The following is a 19,436-nucleotide window of genomic DNA, read 5'->3' as shown; positions in this document are numbered from 1 at the left end:
AATCCTGAAAATTTCCACTGACACCGGTAATGTCGAGGTCACGCTGTTGCTGTTGGTAAAATCTGATTTCCTGAAGTAACAACATCAGAGTCCCATGTTAAAAGTTCCAGGCTGGAAAGTGTGAGGGAGCGTACGTCCTGTGACAATGTGGCTGCAGATAAGACCGACTCTATCACAACATGGGGGGCAGAATGAGCCAATTAAACAGACGGCCCCTGACCTGTCTCTCACTACAACACGGACAGATGTAAACAAAGGAAGGCCTGAGTGAATGACCCCACCCTAATACTCACAACAGCGGGCGCACCCGAGCCACAGGAAAAGACTGCAAAAAACAAAAAAAAAACCCCAAACAAACACGACAAAGGAAACAAGCATGTGGTCCGATGAGAGAGATGTTGGACGGATAACAGTAAACGGCGTAGTCTTGTATTATTGTAAATTAAATAAAGGAATGTGTGTGCGGTTCTGTCTCCTACTAAAACACATTATTCAGCTAACTTTTTTTTAATCCAGAGTGCACGATTGTTCACCACAGTAACACGAGAAGCCCTACTGGAAATCCAATCTGGCAGTGCTGCTCCCGAAGCTATACTGTAGCCGTGGTGCCAACATAACAGTACTGCCTTACACTTCCTACCAGCGCCGACGCTCCCATATGAATTTGCGAAGTTGTTTCCTTCTCAAGCGCAGAAGAAACACATTTATCCAAGAAACCAACAAGGGTAGACAAAACAACAACAAACACCTACCTCAAAGTCCTCCAGGGGGAACTGCAGCATGTCTCGGAGGACATCACTGAGGATCTGCGTCTTCCTCTGCACCAGTACATTTTCATAGTCCAGCGGCTCGATCACCTTAGGTTTTACCTGGGGGACACAGACAGGGAACCCTGTTAGACCCTGACATGCATCTAGACTTGAAACATTCAAAGAGCTCACTTAAGCTGATTTTGATCAAATATGAACTGATGATTTATTCACTATCTATACCGCTTAGGGCTGAAAATTTTGAAAAAAAAAAAAGAGAAATCTTTGATTATTTTGACCGATATTCGATCCATTTTAACAAACACATAAAACTTCCCAGGCTTGTAGTTTTGGCTCAGCTGAATCGTCATCGAAATTGGTAGTGAGCTGAACCCGACTGTGACCCTGGAAGACGTCACATCTAACAAACCGCAGCATGAGGTCACCGGTGGAGACGGTTTTAAAAGGTTGCATGGAAAATTGAAATGACGTGTAAATGCAACGAGAGCAAAGAAGAATACTTGGATTTAAGTGATGGCAGCTACGTCTTGATATCCGAGTTTGTAATTGGCACACAACTTCCTTTACATGTCGTATACTCGATGATGCTGATCAGCACATATTTAACTTGAGGCAGCGTCAACATGTGCTAACTGTTAGACACACTGCCATAAGTCTATCAGGGCTCCATCTGTTGGGATATGCATCCACCTCTGTAACAGGAAGGTGGTCATCATCAGATTATCTCTCCGTGAAAGCCAACACGCATAACATGTCCGCCAAGGAAAACAGTCCAACTTGCTGTGACAGTAATGTGACGGAGCAGAAAACCTTCGCTGGTAGTTTGGACACAATCAGAATTTAGATTGTTTTCTGTTTCGAGCCGATCCGATGTGGCTTGGTCATCAGTGTTGCCAACATTTTTAGATCTGTATTCTAATGTATGGAGATTCACGAGCGGCCCGTTTCATGAGTTACAGTTGAGACAGTAGCAGTTCGACAAAAAATAAAACTTCCAGTCGATGGAACAAAAGAATAAATATTACAGCCCCGGAGAGCAGAAAACAGCGACACACAGCCGGATACTGAGGCTGAGTGACGGCGCTGCTCACATCTGGGAGGCCAAGACGGAAAGCTAGAACCTGACACTGAAGGCTGATGTGTAGATATTAAAACCCAGGAAAAACATGACCAAAATATAAATAAGTAGACATTATTTGATTAAATTTGTTCTTAAATACAATTTATACATATCTCATTCTGTTACAGCATTATCAGATCTTATATTATCAGTTTCATTTATTATTTTCTTAAAGCGGGGGTGGGATCAACACCGAGGGCCTTGTGAGTGACTGATTTTGTGAATTTGGGGGGTTTTGCTCTGTCACGTTGTTCTCAGGAAAATTGGGAAATACAACTGTCATGACTCACAATTACAACAACTAATACTCAACCGATGGGTATGGAGAAAACGGACCCCGGTGAGGTAGCTGCACTCTTTAGTGTGTTTTACATTCCTGACACATGAAAAACTCATCTCGAAGGTCTCATCATTTTCAGTGTAATGTTTCCCAAATCCACATGTCTCTGACAGCAGGATTAGTGATCATGATGGTGACGGTGTCTGCTCCACCAGACCACCTGCTGGTGTACTGGAGAAAAACTACGACATCCCATTTAAATGATACACTTCCAGTTACTGTATACTAGTAGCAGAAGTCTGCCAGCTTCAGCAGGTTTTGACTCATTCTCAGTTGTATCTGGACACGGTGGTCCTGTAAAAGGTAGATTAAGATTGAGGGTTAGATTGATGCAGGCAGGACAGGTAAATCAGGAGGGAATTACAGACGTCAGTGAGATAAAATGTGTGTGTGTGTGTTTATCTCTAGATCTTTACAAACAGCCAGACAGCCTGTACCTGCCGTCTTCAGAACATCAGCTAAAGTACACGTCTTCAGTCAATACCAACAAATATCAGAGGGGAAAAATGGAATTCTGTCTACGTCCACAAAATCCAATGTAAAATTTGTGTGTGTGTGTATATATATATATATATATATATATATATATATATATATATATATATATATATACACACACACACACACACACATTTTTTTCTCACTATATTAAATGGATCTGCCCTCAGATTTAATGGGCACCTTATTTCCCACCATGTTTGGTCAAAGTTGCCTCCTTGGTGGAAGTAAACAAACAAGCTGACCATGGGAATGATGACACGCCCTCCACAAGGGTTTTACTAAATGAGTTATTGCTGAACAGCCTTTTACGTCCTCACACAACAATAATAATGCGCATTGCTTATACACCAAAAAAAAAACAACAACCCCTAAAGAAACCACAGCTCTCCACAATCAATGTGACGGAAGACTTGACCCCTCTCACCACTGATGGACTCTGCTGGTGTTGCTATTGTCTCTGCGTTCCCCCTCTGGGCTTTCCCACACTGTCAGGGGCTCAAGGTGGTTGAGCAAACAGTGCAGTAAACACGTAAGAAAACAAAGCACCGACATTAATCCACATCAGAAAATGTCCATTCATGGATTTTTGTTTAATCCAGAACAAGGCATGTTTAACATCAGTGTAATGATTTAAAGCAACAGATCAGGAGGAGGAATTTACAGTTTTCCTCCTGCACTCCCTCTCCAGCTGCTGCTTCACTGCAGCTCCCACTCATGCCATCACAGCACCCTCCACCAGCCTGGAACAATGGTGCTGTGTAGTGCCACTATCAGGCACATCCAGTCTTCAGCAACTGACGAGACATGACCGCTGGACACCTTCCTGTCACGGTCTTAAAGATTGATTTTTGAGCCAAATAAAGTGTTTTACAAGAAGTAATAAGTGTGTCTCTTTTCAGATGTGAGTAGCGAGGGTTCGAATGAATTTGAAGCAAACATCACTCACAGGACTCTGCTCACAGTCTTGTGGTTTACACAATGTAACATAACTGATATCTGACCAGCCAACTACTTGTTTGGCTACACCTGGAACCCTCGAGTGACTTACCACCACCTGCTGCACAGCGTCTACTTCAGCCTCGGCTGCAGCCAAGCTCTTATACTGCTGAGGGCTCTCAATGACTAACTCCTTCTTTGGAGTTTTACCCGCCCGTCCTTGCATTGTCAACAGCTGTGGTGAGATAAATCAGAGAAATACCCCCAGAAGAAGTGGACAGCCAGCATATCCGAAGAGGAAAAACTCCTTGAAGTGGAAAAAGTTATGGAAGTTCTCCCTCACAAACTCGCACTGCCTTGTCTCTGTGAGAGTGCTGGACTCACACCCAGGCTGCTGTGATGGCCCCTCCCACAGTCAGCTGTGCTGCCTGGGGGAGTTAAAAGACCCACACCCACATACAAACACACACGCGCTCACACACACACACACGCCTAATCTGACCCTGTGCAATCCACCTGCACAGTGACACAAGGGGTTGACAAACAATAAGCATTCCTCAAGTATTACAGTCTGCTGGGGGATCGTCCGCTCCTCGTGTTCAGGGACAGCTGAAACAAGAGCTGCTTGAATTGACTCAAGAATGAGATAACAACTGCTGCGCTTTACTTGTACAATAACATTCAAAGAAGCTAACGCTGCAGAATCAGCCGCAGTGATTTTCCTCATAAACAGCAGATAAGGTGCCAGGTTGAGGGCATCAGATTGTAGCTTCACGGGCAAAACTTGACCAATGTGAACTGCTTAAGAGGGCCGGGTGACTCAGTTCCCTGTCAGCCATGGGTGCAGCGTAGCAAATTAATCACCGCAAAATGTGACGGACAAACATTGGTCACTTTTTAGTGCTGGCGCGCTTCCACAGCATGACTGTGGCTGAGATAGTGGCTGTTTGTAATCACAGAGTTGAGATTAGGCCCAGCTTCTGTCTCGCTGCTTGTTGATGCAACTGCTGGAGGGGCATTCCAACATGATGCAGCCCCAGCCAACCCACCTAGGAGTGGGCCAGACCTTACAGATTCCTCACAGCAGGGGAGGATGTTATCTTTTCCAGGCCAGGACAGCTCTTCAGCTGCTCCCACTCCACAATGTCACATGTTCCTACGGGCCCCACACAGGGATGGGCAACTCAGACCAAATCAATAACCAAAAGAATATTTTAAAAAGGTATTATAAGACAAATATATACACCGTGCATGTGAGAATCCCACTAGCAGTTAAAGGGATTTAATGAAATAAAAACATCATATCATGATTCCTCAGAAATTCAAAAATTCACAGTTAACAGCCAAGCCTGAACCCAAATATTTATAAGAGCAACCCTTCTGTTCACTTTGTAAAACACTCCCACCTCTTTCGAAATTCCACCTCCCAGAGATGAAACTGTAGCCTCGGGCTTGATATAATTTTAATACGCAGCTTTTGGATTTTCTAAGGTGATACACAGAGTTCCAGTTGCCTATTTGCATCTTATCAGTTATTTACTTTATGTCCGTTCAAATATTTCGTGTGTAAAGGTTTATTATGCACAGTTTTCCTCAAAAATGTTCATGACTTTTTTTTCCATCTTTGTGATACATTTGCTGAAGCATACGTAGGCCTGAAAAATAAGAGCTAAAATACGTAGAAATTTATCACAGTATATAGAACCGCAATGATTTACTTGCTTTGTGGTTTCAAAGGAAAAAGCATATTGATTTCCGTAAATTAAGCGACATCGATTTGTCTCAGTTGATCACAACCGTACGCTCCAATATGGAGCTATTCAAAATATTTCCAACTCTTCAATGACATTTCCAGGTTTGACACGACAGTGTAAACTCTGTCAATAGTAAACCAAAGTTCATTTCAAATTTCTTCCACCAAAGTTCAAGTGCATTCAGTTGTGTGAGTGCTGTTGTGGCAACCCCCAGTAAATGAAGCAGACTCCGCACAAGACAGTGTTACTGACACACATCACATAAGAAAAACTAACCTCTGGCCACATCTGGATTTATTTGTATAAGAAATGTGTGTGTCGATAAATGCTTTGAGCTCAACATCATGACCGCGGTAACGACATATCAGAGAGAGTGTGAAAATGTGGACGCAGCTTCCACCTCTGAGGAGGAAACCAATGTGACCAGCAGGGGGCAAAAAAGGAGGTACAACTGTCAAAAAGCTCATGAGAAAATGACCCCACCTGTCACCTGATTTGTAACGGTGCTTCAGGTAATACGAGTGCAACTTGTTTCAGTCCCATAAGAGGGAAATCAATGATAAAGCAAAAATACTTCATATTAAAAACACATGATGGAACAGCATGAGAGGAACAAAAAGTCAGGGGGAGGAAAAAGTAACAATCAGCAGAATGAAGAGAATCGAAGGAACCACCAGGTTTCTGAACAGACCCACGGATGGCGTCTACTTTACTCGTCCTGCTGTTCTTCCATCAGTTAAGTGAGAACTGCTGTGATTGCGTTAGTCAGTGTTGGCTCAGCTTCCATGCTAGCTGTTAGCATAGCATCGCTATCTTGAGGGGAGGCTGAAAGGGTGTTTTTCAGTCTAGAATATTGTTTTGGAGGCATTATACCAGCAAACCTGCTCCAAAAGTAACCCAAGGACATCCCCCAGAATAAAAATATCAGCGTTGCTTAAAACTTATATTGCAGGTTATTGTGCTGAAACCCCAACAGAACTCGTCTACTCGGGTGCCTGCATCACCAGAAGTCCCCCTCTCTTCAAGTAGAGCAAGAGATTCGACACTTGTTTAAGGAATCAAGTACTGACCTCAGATTCCACAAGCGAGGCATCTTGTACTCTGAGCAGTGGTGTCTTTGCATTAGCTGCTGTAGTTTTTGACATTAAATTTGCAAAAACAGAAAAAAGGGCACATAAAATGATCCTGCAAATGCGGTCGCAATGCAACTATCAACTCAAAAATCAGAACTTCACAAATGTATGATAAAATGCGCTTATTGATTCATTTAGATTGTTTCGTAGCGTAAATCTTTCTGGAGCAGATGTTGAGCTCTCATTTCAGCCATATTCAGCAGCCCGGATGCTGTCACAATGCTCCTAAATATTCCTGTCATTGTTGTGTGATTATTTAATGTGTTAATGTATTTGATGTTACCCACATCTATCAAGATGAACACATTAGCTTCTCAATTACATAACACAGGCTTGATGCAATCACGCGGCCTTCCCACTATGAGCCAAAGCAAAACAGGGTGTAACCTGGAATGTAACAAAAACAGGGCCCACCCCTCGGCACCCCCTCGGCACCAGAGCCCAACGTCCAGCAGCCTGTTTGGAGTCAGTCCCCCTCGAGTGCTCTGAGAATGAGGTTTTAACATGGAGGTGATAATGACAACACGCCATGTCTGACATCAGTGGGGCAGGATGTGTGTGTGTGTGTGTGTGTGTGTGTGTGTGCGCGCGCGAGAGAGAGAGACGGGGGAGACAAAATGGTACTTATATAATAACAGGATGGAAACGAGAGGCACAGCAGTTGTTAGAGCAAACAAATCCTCTGGTAACTATATAAAATTTCAACTATATTACTGTACTTAAAGTGAGATTAAATCTGAATGCAGCGAAAAATCTTAATGTATTGATCAGTGCAGGTCATGAAAAGACTGCACTGCAATCTGTAGGAACATCACGCTGCTGCTGCCAGACTGTCCTTTAAGTACACGAGCACGAGTGCTGGAGATAATGGTCCCATCTATCAGTCAAACAAGTGTGTGTACACACACACACACACACACACACACACACACACACACAAACACACACACCAGAAAAAACAACGCTGCACTGTAGCTGCTGTTTTACTGTAAATCCATTGGGCTAAGACACGAGACGAGGTGAATTATAGGGTTTTTGTGTGTTAGTGTGTGTGTGTGTGTGTGTGTGTGTGGGGCGAGAGACAGACAAGGGAGAGAGAGAGCAAGAATGAGAGAGAGAACACAGTGAGTTTGCAACAACAGAGCAGAGTGATTGTTTAAGCAGAGATATGACCCAGGTGTAACACAAAGCATATGGGGAATCATAATATGGAGGACAAAAACAAAACATTAACGATGCTTACATCTATTGTTTTAATTTATTTAGAGTTAAAACTCAATTTTGAATAAAAGGCGGATTACACTTCTGATACCTCAAGTAGAAAACCGATCAATGAACATTCAATTTTGAACATTAAATCCCCAACAGGAGCAACCATTCTCTCAGAAGTTTTTTCCTCCTCACCTCCTCCACCAACTTACATCTATCTAAAAGAGAAAAACTATCCATCCATCCATCCAACCATTCATCCAACCATCCATCCATCCATCCATCCATCCATTGCTTATCTGTTAGGGGTCGTGGGGTGGGGGAGGGGGTCTGGAGCCTATCCCAGCTGACATTGGGAGAGAGGCAGGGTTCACCCTAGACGGATCACCAGTCCATCGCAGGGCCAACAGGAGCAATTAGGGGTTCAGCATCTTGCTCAAGCATACTTGGACATGGCCACCGGGGGAAGTGAGGATCGACCCTTCGGTCACGCTGCCTCTGAGCCATCCCGCCCCTGGGAAAAACTACAAAACTACAATTAATTCTCTTACCAATAGCAGATTAAGGAGACACTGCTACCACCATCGAGTTTGAGATAATGGAGCCACTGAATGTCGTCACTACAGTGCTCGCTGCAAACCACCACCTCATTTAAAGGAGGTCTAGTGATCAAAACTGAACCTGATCGTCTCAGAAGGGACGAATTCATGGTAGAGCTGTTGGATCACATCCAACGATTTAAGTGGACCCACTGAAGAAGCAGGTAATGTATAAGTAATGCTAAATAACCGAACGCATAATCATTACGCTCTTTTGACCCTGCTGATCAACCCTGCTAAACAGTGCAATTAGGATTACTTAGTCTATTACCACAGTAACAGAAGTAAATCAAAGAAATGAATACGGATTTGTGGAAATGTTAAAAAAAACGATTTTTTGTGAACTGGTATTTTTCCACCCTCACATCACATCAGTGCAAAATCCCAAAATAAATACACAAGGAAGAGAGTCTAATCCACGTCACTAAAACTAAATGGATTTAATCTGTGTCTAATTTCAGACCCTGTTCACGGGGCTGTTTGTGTTTCAACAGGAACTCAGAGCATAATCCACTCATTAGACGCGAAAACAAAAGCATCAGGAGTAACAGAGAAGTAGCACTCCCCAAACATGACATAAAAGATACTTTTATCTTCAACCCAGCTGACGTCACCGCTTTCTTCCCTTGAAACAACATTCCTGCGATAAAAGCAGCAGACACTTCAGCACTTCTGTAACAGCAATATTGTTGTTGGCCTCCAGCATTCACTGAGATACAGGAAGGAAGTTGATGACACCAAGAACTTCTTCCAGACCGAAAGAGAATTGAAATATGAAAGCGTTCGTAGTTCCGTGTTATTTAAATCAGCACCTTTTGTTATTGAGATCCCACGAGAAGGCAAAAGGGTGAGCTGTCGTAGAGCAGAGCAGCACAAAAGCAAAACAAGTCATTTGTTCTTTTTTTTCTTTTACAATTATAGATTTACTTCATTCCCATGAGGACACACGCAGACCTCTCACCTGCTCATCAGGTGTTGGGCGAATATGAACGAACGCGCCAATCTGAACAGATCTTGGAATGCAGGACAACCAAAGAATGGGCAAGAACCAATTGAATCAGGCTTGAACAAGTCTGACGAGGGCTAGATGAGAGGAGCGATTCTTTAAATCGGACTTCGAACGAGACTGACTGAAGGATTCACCTGAACTGGCTTCTAATTCCCGACGAATTTCTGCTTGGAGGCAAAAACGAGAACTCAAGATTGAGTTCAGATGCCGGGCTACTGTCTCTGAACATAAATGACCAAAGAAGAAAGAAAGAGGAAAAGCATATGAGTTTTTTTTGGAACAAGGTAACCTCTGTTTGAGAAAATAATGAAATGATCAATGATCCTTTTGATCAACAAATTAATGAGTTGTTGAGATTCAAAAAAGGTCAGATACAATGACCTTCATGGACTAGAAGGAAGGAACCAGAACTGTGACCACTACCTCTCATTGGTATTCCCAGAAATATGAGGACCTGCTGCAATCAGAGGAAATTAAAAGGGCTTATAGCCTTTAACAATCAGGGATAACGGGTGGAAAAGGTGTGAGAGAGTAATGAAAGGAGTATTTCATCATTGAAGTACATGGACGTGTAGTAGGGGGTCAGAGTCAGTGCCGAGCCACCTTCCGTACACACGTCTAATGTATCGATCTGTCCGACTACTGAACGCCGCTGACGGAGGATTAATTGACCCCATCTGGATGATAAGACCTCTCTGAGCACAACTATGCCCTTGACCTAATTCCCTGCTCTCAGCCAGGGCCGCTGTCACTCTGCAGCCAATCTGATGAACCATCAAGGGAAAGGAGACATCACACACACACACACACACACACACACACACACACACACACACACACACACACACACACACACACACACACACACACACAGTAAACACAACCAAGAAGGGCAAGACAAGCTGGTACGGAGCAGCAGCAGCCCTGCCAAGCCCGCTGGTTCGCAGATGAAGAGTGGTGATTGATTTCCAGCAGACACAGAGCTCACTGTCCCCCCACCCACCCACCCTCCTCAGCCCCAACCCAGCCTGCAGAGGCTTTAACCCATGTAGTGCTTAGCGAGAGGCAAGATCCAGCCCTCCTACTGCCCTACATTTTATACACTCGTGGACACACACTGACACGGCGTAGTTGCTGCTGCATCTGTACATGTGCCCAGTGAAATGAGCAACACTTGTACATCAGAAATGAAGCTTGACAATATTAGTTTGGTTCCAGCAGCACAGGGGTGCACTCAGCAACCCCGGCACATGCTAATACTACGAGCGTCTGAATCATTTATCGTCCTCATGTTCTACATTTTGCCCTCCTTACAGGAGAAATCAAATAAGGAATACAGCATGAATAAACATCGCAAAATTTGAAAAAAAACACACACACACTTGGAAGCAGTTTTATATGGAGAATCATGTGTTTAGGACATTTATACACACATTAGAAGCAAAACGGATCAATCAGATTACTAATTGTTTAATCGATTAAATAAATATTCACTGCCTCTCCAGTGTTCTGATATCTTCTCTCGAACATACATTTTTTAACTGCATATCTTAATCAGAGGAGGAAAAAAGGCATTTCCCCTCACTTCTGGTATTTTAGTGATAAAAAGGTAATGATAAGGTAATGATAGATTAATCAAAAGCTCAAAAAAGTGTATGTACATTTATGCAATATTGTGGAACTTCACACACCTTAAGTACTCTTGGTGTTGGCAACGCGCGCGACTCTCTCCGACTGAGTGCTCGCTCAACCTCAGACGGCCCAATGGGCTCAGCGGCTCCTTTACAGATGTAGCCACTACAGTTCCTCTCCAGGACAGTTCGCAGCCCATCAATCACAACTGTGCTGGTGGTGCACCCCATTCCTCCGGGTCCACACAGGCATCAGTCAGGAAAGCCCACTAGTGACCCACTTTCCTTGATTGTCCCTCGCACCTCCCTGGTCCATGATGTGACCTGCAAATCCACCACCGTTGACCCGGGGAAGTGAGCGCCGGTGTCCAAAATCCAGAGAGGAGAAGCAAAAGCGGACGTCCAGAGAATGAATTTATGCACAGAGAGTTTGACTGTAGCAGCTCCAGCCTGTGCATGCAGGAATGCCTCAGTCAGCAGAGGAGATGCAGCGAGTGAGTGAGGTAGAGGAGAGAATGAGGGATGGGAGGGATGAAGGATGCAAGCTCTGCTGCAGCTTTAACCAATACTGAGCCTTTCTCTCTTGCTCACTCGCTTGATCTGTTCCTGTAGCTACAAATTATTTTTCTTTCCTTGTATTTCTGTATTTGCACATGAAATGAGTGAGTGTGATTTACTCTGCAAAAACGTGATTCCTTTTGAGAGCCCTTTATGAAATAAATGGGTTACACCAAATGTGATCTTATATCCAGAGGGACAATTTGCTTCTGTGAGCAGGCAAACAGCAATATGGCTGAATGCTTATTTAGTTCAGCTAGCAATCCAGCGCCAATGGAAGAACACCATTGAACGGATGCCATAAAATCTGCAGCAGTCAGCAGCTTTCAAAAATACAAATTAAAAAAAGGTCATAAAACAACATTTGCAGAAATAAAATATCAACCCAATGACTCCTCCGGAGCCTAAAAGAAATCTGTGTTTACAAAACACAGCAAGGACACGGGAGGATTTAAACCTTTCAGGCCAAGACATCAAATGGGGAGTTTTCTCTTCTAAAAGATTAGCTGCCGCTGCTGCTGCCGCTTGATCACAGGCTGGCTGCTCTGCCAAGTACACAGATATATTGGGAGTGCAACAACAAAATCTGATCGTACACAAGCTTGCTAAATGCCAGAGCATGATTCATCTACGAGCATGACCTTTATTAAAATGTCTCAGGATTTAACAGACAGCCAAGACAGGAAAGCAGCAAATTTTTCATGAACTTCAAAAAAAAAAAAAAAAAAAAAACAGCTGGAAAATCACCTCCCTTCCTTGATGTCGTGAGTGCTTTTGCAAATGGAGAAGCTGCACATTAAAACAACCGCCCGCAAAAAATACTTTTTACTTCTTGATAGAGGAGAGCTCGTCACTAAATTCCTCTTGTGAGCGGGTAAAAATCTGAACTTGGTGCTCACTATCAACTCGTAGTTTGGTACCTGGGAGCCCATCTGACTGAGAGAGTGAAAGTGTACATTACAGAAAGGAGGAAAAAGACGGAGGCCATGCGATGCGATCAATCCCACCACAGAATGTGAGCCGAAAGAGATCTCAAGTGTGGTTACACTTCAGAATTTGAAACCGACACACCTGACCTGAGGAAAAACTTTATCAAACACAATATATATCAGACGGGGCACTCATGCTTGGCCCAGTTGCCCAACAGTAATCTGAATCATGATTGTCGTCAACCCCGCTGTACCCAAAGCCTAATCTTGGACACCATCGGCTATCAGGGTTGCCGGTGCAGTTAGTGGATATCCGGTCCAAGACTTCCCTCTTCCATCATCTGCTTGTTGTTCACAGGCCGTATAGTAACTTGAAACATTCGCATGGCATTGAAAGATGACAAATACAAGCAAATTGTTTCAAAAGTAGCCAATTTTTTCAAACCTTGCATTTTGGCCGATACGTTCCTTCTCTTGGCAGTCGACATGGACTGTTTACATGGACATAATCGATTGGTCAAAGCTCCTCAAACGAAAACCAGGAGCATCCTTCTCCCAACATTTTCTCCCTTGACCACAGATCCTGTATTTACATGCAAAGTCTGTTAAAAGAGATTACCGAAACCCTGACCCTGTAGCTTCTAATAAGAGCTGGCAAAGGCTAGCATTAGTCAGGGCTCAATGGGGTTTGCAGTCCTCGGTAGCATTGTCTGATGGAGCAGATAGGTTTGCTACTTAAGGTTGAATATTTTGTCGACAGTATCGTACAAGTGGAATCGACCATTTACCTCGGCCGAGCTCCCAGATTATGTCAGGTCCACTCTCTGTGCCCTTGCAACTGTTCCATGCCGAGGCCCACCCCCTTTAACAGTGAAGGGCCAGGGAAGCAAACAGAGCCTGGGTGTGGTACACAGCAATCTCGCTAATCAAAGCAACTGGACTTTGTGGGTCAAATGTGCTTTGAAACGGTTCAGCTCATCCGTTTGTAGTTGAAGTGTGCACTAGATATCTGATTGACTAATGCTGTTAGTCAATCAGTTTTAACAATTGAAATTACTCTTAGGAAAAAATTAAATGAACAAAGAAAGTACTGTCAGGTACCAGCACCGTTATCTGTTCAAATGTGAACCATACCCAACCTTGCTTGTGCTCAGCTTTCACAGAGCAGAGTTCGTCTTGGTTTATTTATCCCTGTCTCTGCCCTTCCTGCAGCTGCAAAATACAAAAGATCTCAATAGGAAAAAAAAAAAAAAATCAGACATGACACATCCTCCTGCTGCTGAGGGTTACTTTCATTTAAAAAATGTTGGACAAAATCACTGGTGTCAAAAAACAAATCTGGAAACTTCACTAAAATCCTCCCGAATGTCAAGTTATCTTTAAAATACTGTACACACTGACATCTGGAGGAATCCTCCTTACATCATTGGTGCACCAAGCTATAAATGCTTGCACGCATTCCTGCTGCTGCTGCGTTAATATTTCAGTAGTGCTTGACACACTGAACTACATTTGACTGTACGATGAGCTGAGCAGCCTGCAAGCAGCTGAGGACATATACAGTAAGAGCAGAGTCAATCGTTGAGAGAGAGAGAGAGAGAGACTATGCTCACTGAGCTGTTAGAAATGTGTCTGGCTTTGTGCTTCATCTTTTTTCACACTTCTGAGCGACACTCCACCTTGCGTCTCTGCAACTCACCGTGCAAAATAACAGAATTTGCTAAAAGGTAAAGCCAAAATATACATTCCAAACACTGTACGAACAGGAGCTATAGGTTCTCCAGCAACAACAACATTTTTTAATATTTTCTGCAAGTCTGCCGGAGAACAAATATGTGTTTGTCTGTCAGAACAACCAGTTGCCATAATTGCTACTATAGCTAAGTGGGCAGTAAAAACAGGAGTGCAACAAAACGGACAATGATGCAGGGCTGTAAGTAGACACCCTCTGAAGTGTCACAGCTGGCGATCATAAATCACTCAGCCCGAGGACACAGATTCTTCTTGTGCGTGTAGAAACATGCTCACAACAATGTACTGTAATGAGGCCGGCAACTCCGCTGTTGAGGCATTGTACAGAATGTTAATCTATAGACAAAAATATGATGGTGATTTAGATTTGGGGAACTAGTGATGCATCATAAAGACAGAACCAGTAGAGGTGCACGCAGGAAAAGTGAGAGAAACAGATGGATATGAAACAGAACAAAGGCCTCCAGCTGGAGGTAAGTCTGCCAAGTTTCATGCACTCCACAAATAGCCCAATAAAAATTAAGTCATCTCAGGAAAATTTGGGCTCTAAACAGAAAACTGATTTATGAGCGGTGCCCATGAAGTGCTAGAGATGTTTGTTTGTATTGGGAAGAGATGTCTTCATCGTGAACAAGGTGCAGAAAAATGACTCCAAGCTACCTGCTACTAAAATGCTAACATTCGGATGCGTAAAGAGAAGTGGATACAGCGTCAGTGTCATGATGACGCACAAGCAAAAAAAGAAAGGAAAAGAAAAAGGCAACCTATAGGAGGATAAAGCAAGTGAGGGGGATACAGTTATCTGTGGCCTCTGCACTTTCATATACTGTTGGACCATACGGATCAAACAATGGGAATTTCACATTTTAAAACTATAGGGAAATGTCTTTTTTGGCTACAGTGTGTCATGTGACTGACGCCATAGTTGTAATTACATGGTTTGTCCACTCTGTTGGTGCAGTTCTTGTCTCCAGGTCTTCTTCAACAATGCATCCATGTATGAAACAATCAACAAAGGTTAATCAGGAGGTTAGATCAGTCGGCCATCACATGATTAGACGATACAAAGGCATGACGACTTAGCTCCTGGGTCTGTTCTGATGACCTTCTGATGGTTAGCAGGGGAGAAAGTGATGCAAGACAGACCACAGCACCACCCTGTCATCAAAATATGTTCACATCTGCTCACAAAAAGCCAATAAAGCAATGGCTGCGTGCCAAACTTGAGACTTCACTGTGTTTGACATGGTGGTAACAACATGGTTTGAATCCACTGCTATATTTCCTGCTCCTGTTCACATACAACCACCTGCAGGAAGAGTGACTAAATGCCTCCCGGGTTTGTGTCTGAATACTGCAACAGGCGTCAGTGTCCGCCACAATCGATAAATTATTAAGGTCAGACAGGAGATTGCTGAGTCATTGGGTGTAGCTCAATTTCTCCCTGCAGTCTGCAGGTCCTCTTAAATGAATGTTGCAGTTAAATGTCCTTTTTAGCACAAGAAACACGTGCCAAGACAGGCAAAATCAATGTCATCTATATTTCTGCCTGAACGTCTACATATGTCTTCATCTGCCTCTACCAGTACAGCGTGACTGTGTCTGCTACTCTAAATCACGAGTTGAGGCTCCAGGCAAGGCTACTATGAGAGCGCAGTTCTATCCGTTCAAGCGCGAACGTCCTCTGTGGGGTACAGAAACTGTGACGATCCAGCAGCTCTGCTAAAATCTGCAGCAGCTGCAGAGGAGATAAGAGGCCGGCTGAAACACTGCTGGGCGAGTGCAGTGGCGTGGATTACTGCTGCAGTTGTTCCAGCCAGGCTACGCTGTCTTCAGCAGGTTATATAGCGGAGATATTACCAGGCCTGTTTGCATCGATTTAAAAACAGAGATGAGCACACAGTAGAGACGCTTTACCAGACGATATTTGGCATTGTTACCCAATCTTGTTTGAACAACTAATTGTTGCAGCTCTATCTTTTTTTTATTATTATTATTAGAAGCCAAGACGCATTTGATGAAAACAACATTTTAAATTTTGCATAACGTGTTCTTTAGTTGCTGTTCCATTTAATTGTCCAGTAATTAAAGTTGACTTTGGAAGAATTGCAAAAGGAAACAAATTGAGAACGTTTGTTTGGCAACTTTCAAAATCCTTGAATCACAACTGCTACAATATGCGTCTTCAACGTTTCACGTTATTAGAAATGCAACCAAAACTATCCCTTTTATTTTTTAATTTTCTTGTCTACAAGGCATCCAAGTGCCTCACACGGGCCTCTGAGAAGACGGAATGTTGAAGATTTCGTTAACTTTACCGGAGGGGGGATGAGTTTCAGTCTTTATTCCATTTGAACTCGAAAATCGTAATTCGTACTTTCACAAATGGAAATTTCTGGAATCCCACCTGAGGTCGGACACTCAAGAGATACGTGGCCAAACGTTAGATCTCAAATCAAAACGGCTGCTCTGCTCATCAGTCGTGTGAAAACTTTGAAAAGATACAGCTTCTAATTATATCAAATTTATAATACTTCATCTGCATGTTTCTACGACGCAAACAAAACAACAGCTGCTGTTAGTAAAAGCTGTAAACATTGTGTGATTTTTCTCTCCACACATATCCCCACTACAACTGGAACGCAGTGGACTCAGTGTGATGTCACTCCCAGTTCTCACCTCTGAAGGGAGTCGACTGTGGTTAAAAAAAAAAAAAAATCCATAAAAATGTACATCGTGCAATAATTGCTATAAGTTGCGAAAACCTTCAAATAACCGCAAAAAATCAACGTGTTCGTCGATTCAGCCACTCGTATGTCCAACAGCAGAAGGGGCCCCGCTGAGGCTGCTTCTAAGAGGGCCAGCACTTGTACTGCTGCACCAGTTCTGGTCTCAGGTAGGACTGCTGTACCAACATCAACATCAGGAAAATACCCACATTCAACATCTGCTGACCTGCTGTAACCCTCCAAACAGCACCCTTGTAGGAATACAGCAATTTCTAGTTGTAAATAGCGAGTGGTGGGTGGGGCTGCATTAAAACATCAAAGCCTGCTCATGTGGAAAGTGAAGGGTTGGCCCCAGTGTCTCCTTTCACACTCCCTCACAAAACAAAGCCAAAAAGGTTCTCTGCATGCCTTGGAGTTCAAGAGGAGCTGGCGTCTCATCTGAGGAGTCTCTCTGGGATGAAGGTAAAGTCAGCAGCTGCACACAGATCCATGCCCAGCCTCTGCAGGGAGAGCGTGTGTGTGTGTGTGTGTGACCTGAGAGAGGACACAATGGGGAAGACCATAGAGATGCTATCCACACTCCAATGTTGCAGATAAAACAGGCTGGTTCTGTTCTGGAAACCTCTGAGAACTACGAAGGGGATGTGGCTGTTTCCTGCTGATCTGTGTGTGTGTGTGTGTGTGTGTGTGTGTATGTGTACTTTGTCATAACGAAGCCACCCCCCTCTCTGCCCACAGTCCTTCAAATTCAATCAAAGCTCCCAGAGAGAGCAAAAATGGAATAAATAAAACTCTCTTGTCAGTGATAAAGCCAGAAACTCTTAACCCTCAAGAGATTTTTAAGCGTGCCACTTCCTGACAAAGTTTCTCAAGCGTTTTTATTTGAGAAGCAAGCACTGCCCTGGAGTTTAACATGTGGGTGGGCTACAGAGATAGGCCTGGAATTTCAATAAGTCAAATGCTTCACATTTCAGAATCCTAAAATACGAGACGCATGACAACAGAGAGAGGCGACTACAGAGTGTGTCTTCTAATAGTGGGACTGCTTCGTGTCAGGTTATCCTGTCCTTTCTAAAACGGTACAAAACAAATAAAACAGGCCCACATCCTCTTCCTTTAACTTGTTATTTTGGGAAAGTTTATTTATCCAAGAAGGAGAAATTGGTCCATTTTCCTGAGGGGACCTCTTCCGTTACTTTGGAGTGGTGCCACCAGGAGCAGAATATGTTGCACAAAGGCACAAATGTGCACAAATCCATCCACTGTGTGTGTGTGTGTGTGTGTGTGTGTGTGTGTGTGTTCTCTGAGGTGGTTTCACCCCAACGTTAATAATCAAGCACAGCCTTTGCACAAGCGCCTGCTGCAGCACCAGCAGAGAGGGTCTGAAGCAGTGCCAAACCCCCGAGGGTCCGCCATCACCCACTCACCACTGCCAACTGTGTTTTTGGTTTCACTCGACACAACATAAAATAACCTCCAAAAAATAGACTTGCTTACTCAAGCTTTCCGCACATCACAAAAGTGGCTGGATTGCACATCTAAAAGTTGAACGATTTAAAAATGAAGTTGCAAACTTTTTCTCAGGAAACTGCATGATGAAGCACAGAGGAAAAGAAGAAAAAACAGAAAAAGGGGTCAAAAGACAACTGATTTCTTTCTCAAATAGTAATTTGAAGTCTTCCCTGCATCACACATTTGGCGCAGCTGTTTTGTGAGGATATTTGCATAATAAATTCCTTAACTCTAATCCTTGTCCTAACCTTAAACTAAACTCAAATGTAATCTTTACCCCCAAAACAGCTCTTTAAATGTCTCTGAATATGGCAACTGACCAAAAGTACCTTATTTTCTAATCTTATTAAAATGTCCTCACAGAGATCGTACTCTTATCAGTCCTCACAGACAGCTGTACAAGTGTGGTTTCACTCCACACACACACACACACACACACACACACACACACACACACACACACACACACACACACACAGGATCTCCTTACAGAGAGACAGCCAAAGTGAAAGAATATTTTATTTTACTGCCACCTACAGGCCAAAAATGATACACATTAAAAACAACCATCAGAAGTATTAAAGGCCTCAGAGACAAATCAGTGAGCCTGAACTGGATGATGGATGAGGTTCTGCCGCTGTGTTGTGACCAGAGTCAGTCTTGCGCTTCATTGCAGTGATACTTTACAGACGGAGCACACAACACTCTTCCCTGCCGTCGGCCTTACTATTGGTAGAATGCAGCCATTGTGTGTAACGCGTGTGATTTCCCACAGCTCAGCGTGAAAACAATCATTCACAACACTCGAGTCACTATCCAGGAAGGAGGAGAGACCGTACAGGAAGCCAGAAGAACAAGAACCCTGCTGACTTTATTTGTACAGCACCACAAACTCATTCAAATGACAATCACAGGCCTGACATGTGGCTGCCCAGGACAACTCAGTGATACATA

The 19,436-nt window shown here is 43.5% G+C and overlaps 1 protein-coding gene across 5 annotated transcripts in view; it reads right to left on the bottom strand.

The window, feature by feature from the left end:
• The window catches only part of LOC147252326 (dedicator of cytokinesis protein 9-like), a 76,740-nt gene that overhangs the window by 45,640 nt on the left and 11,664 nt on the right, over positions 1-19,436 (bottom strand). For 2 of the 5 annotated variants that reach the window (XM_086220601.1, XM_086220602.1), the window contains exon 2: positions 753-869. In XM_086220601.1, the coding sequence (XP_086076727.1) occupies positions 753-869 (117 nt within the window). Of the gene's footprint in view, positions 1-752; positions 870-3,779; positions 3,939-11,062; positions 11,489-19,436 lie in introns of those variants that run through there. The other 3 variants (XM_086220599.1, XM_086220598.1, XM_086220600.1) reach the window with 3 other exon arrangements.

Source organism: Aulostomus chinensis, chromosome 12 (genome assembly GCF_037954235.1).
Source record: "Aulostomus chinensis isolate RoL2024-O1b breed Wild chromosome 12, RoL_Achi_v1.0, whole genome shotgun sequence".
NCBI classification, from domain to species: domain Eukaryota; kingdom Metazoa; phylum Chordata; class Actinopteri; order Syngnathiformes; family Aulostomidae; genus Aulostomus; species Aulostomus chinensis.
This window is presented reverse-complemented; position numbering and strand designations above follow the sequence as displayed.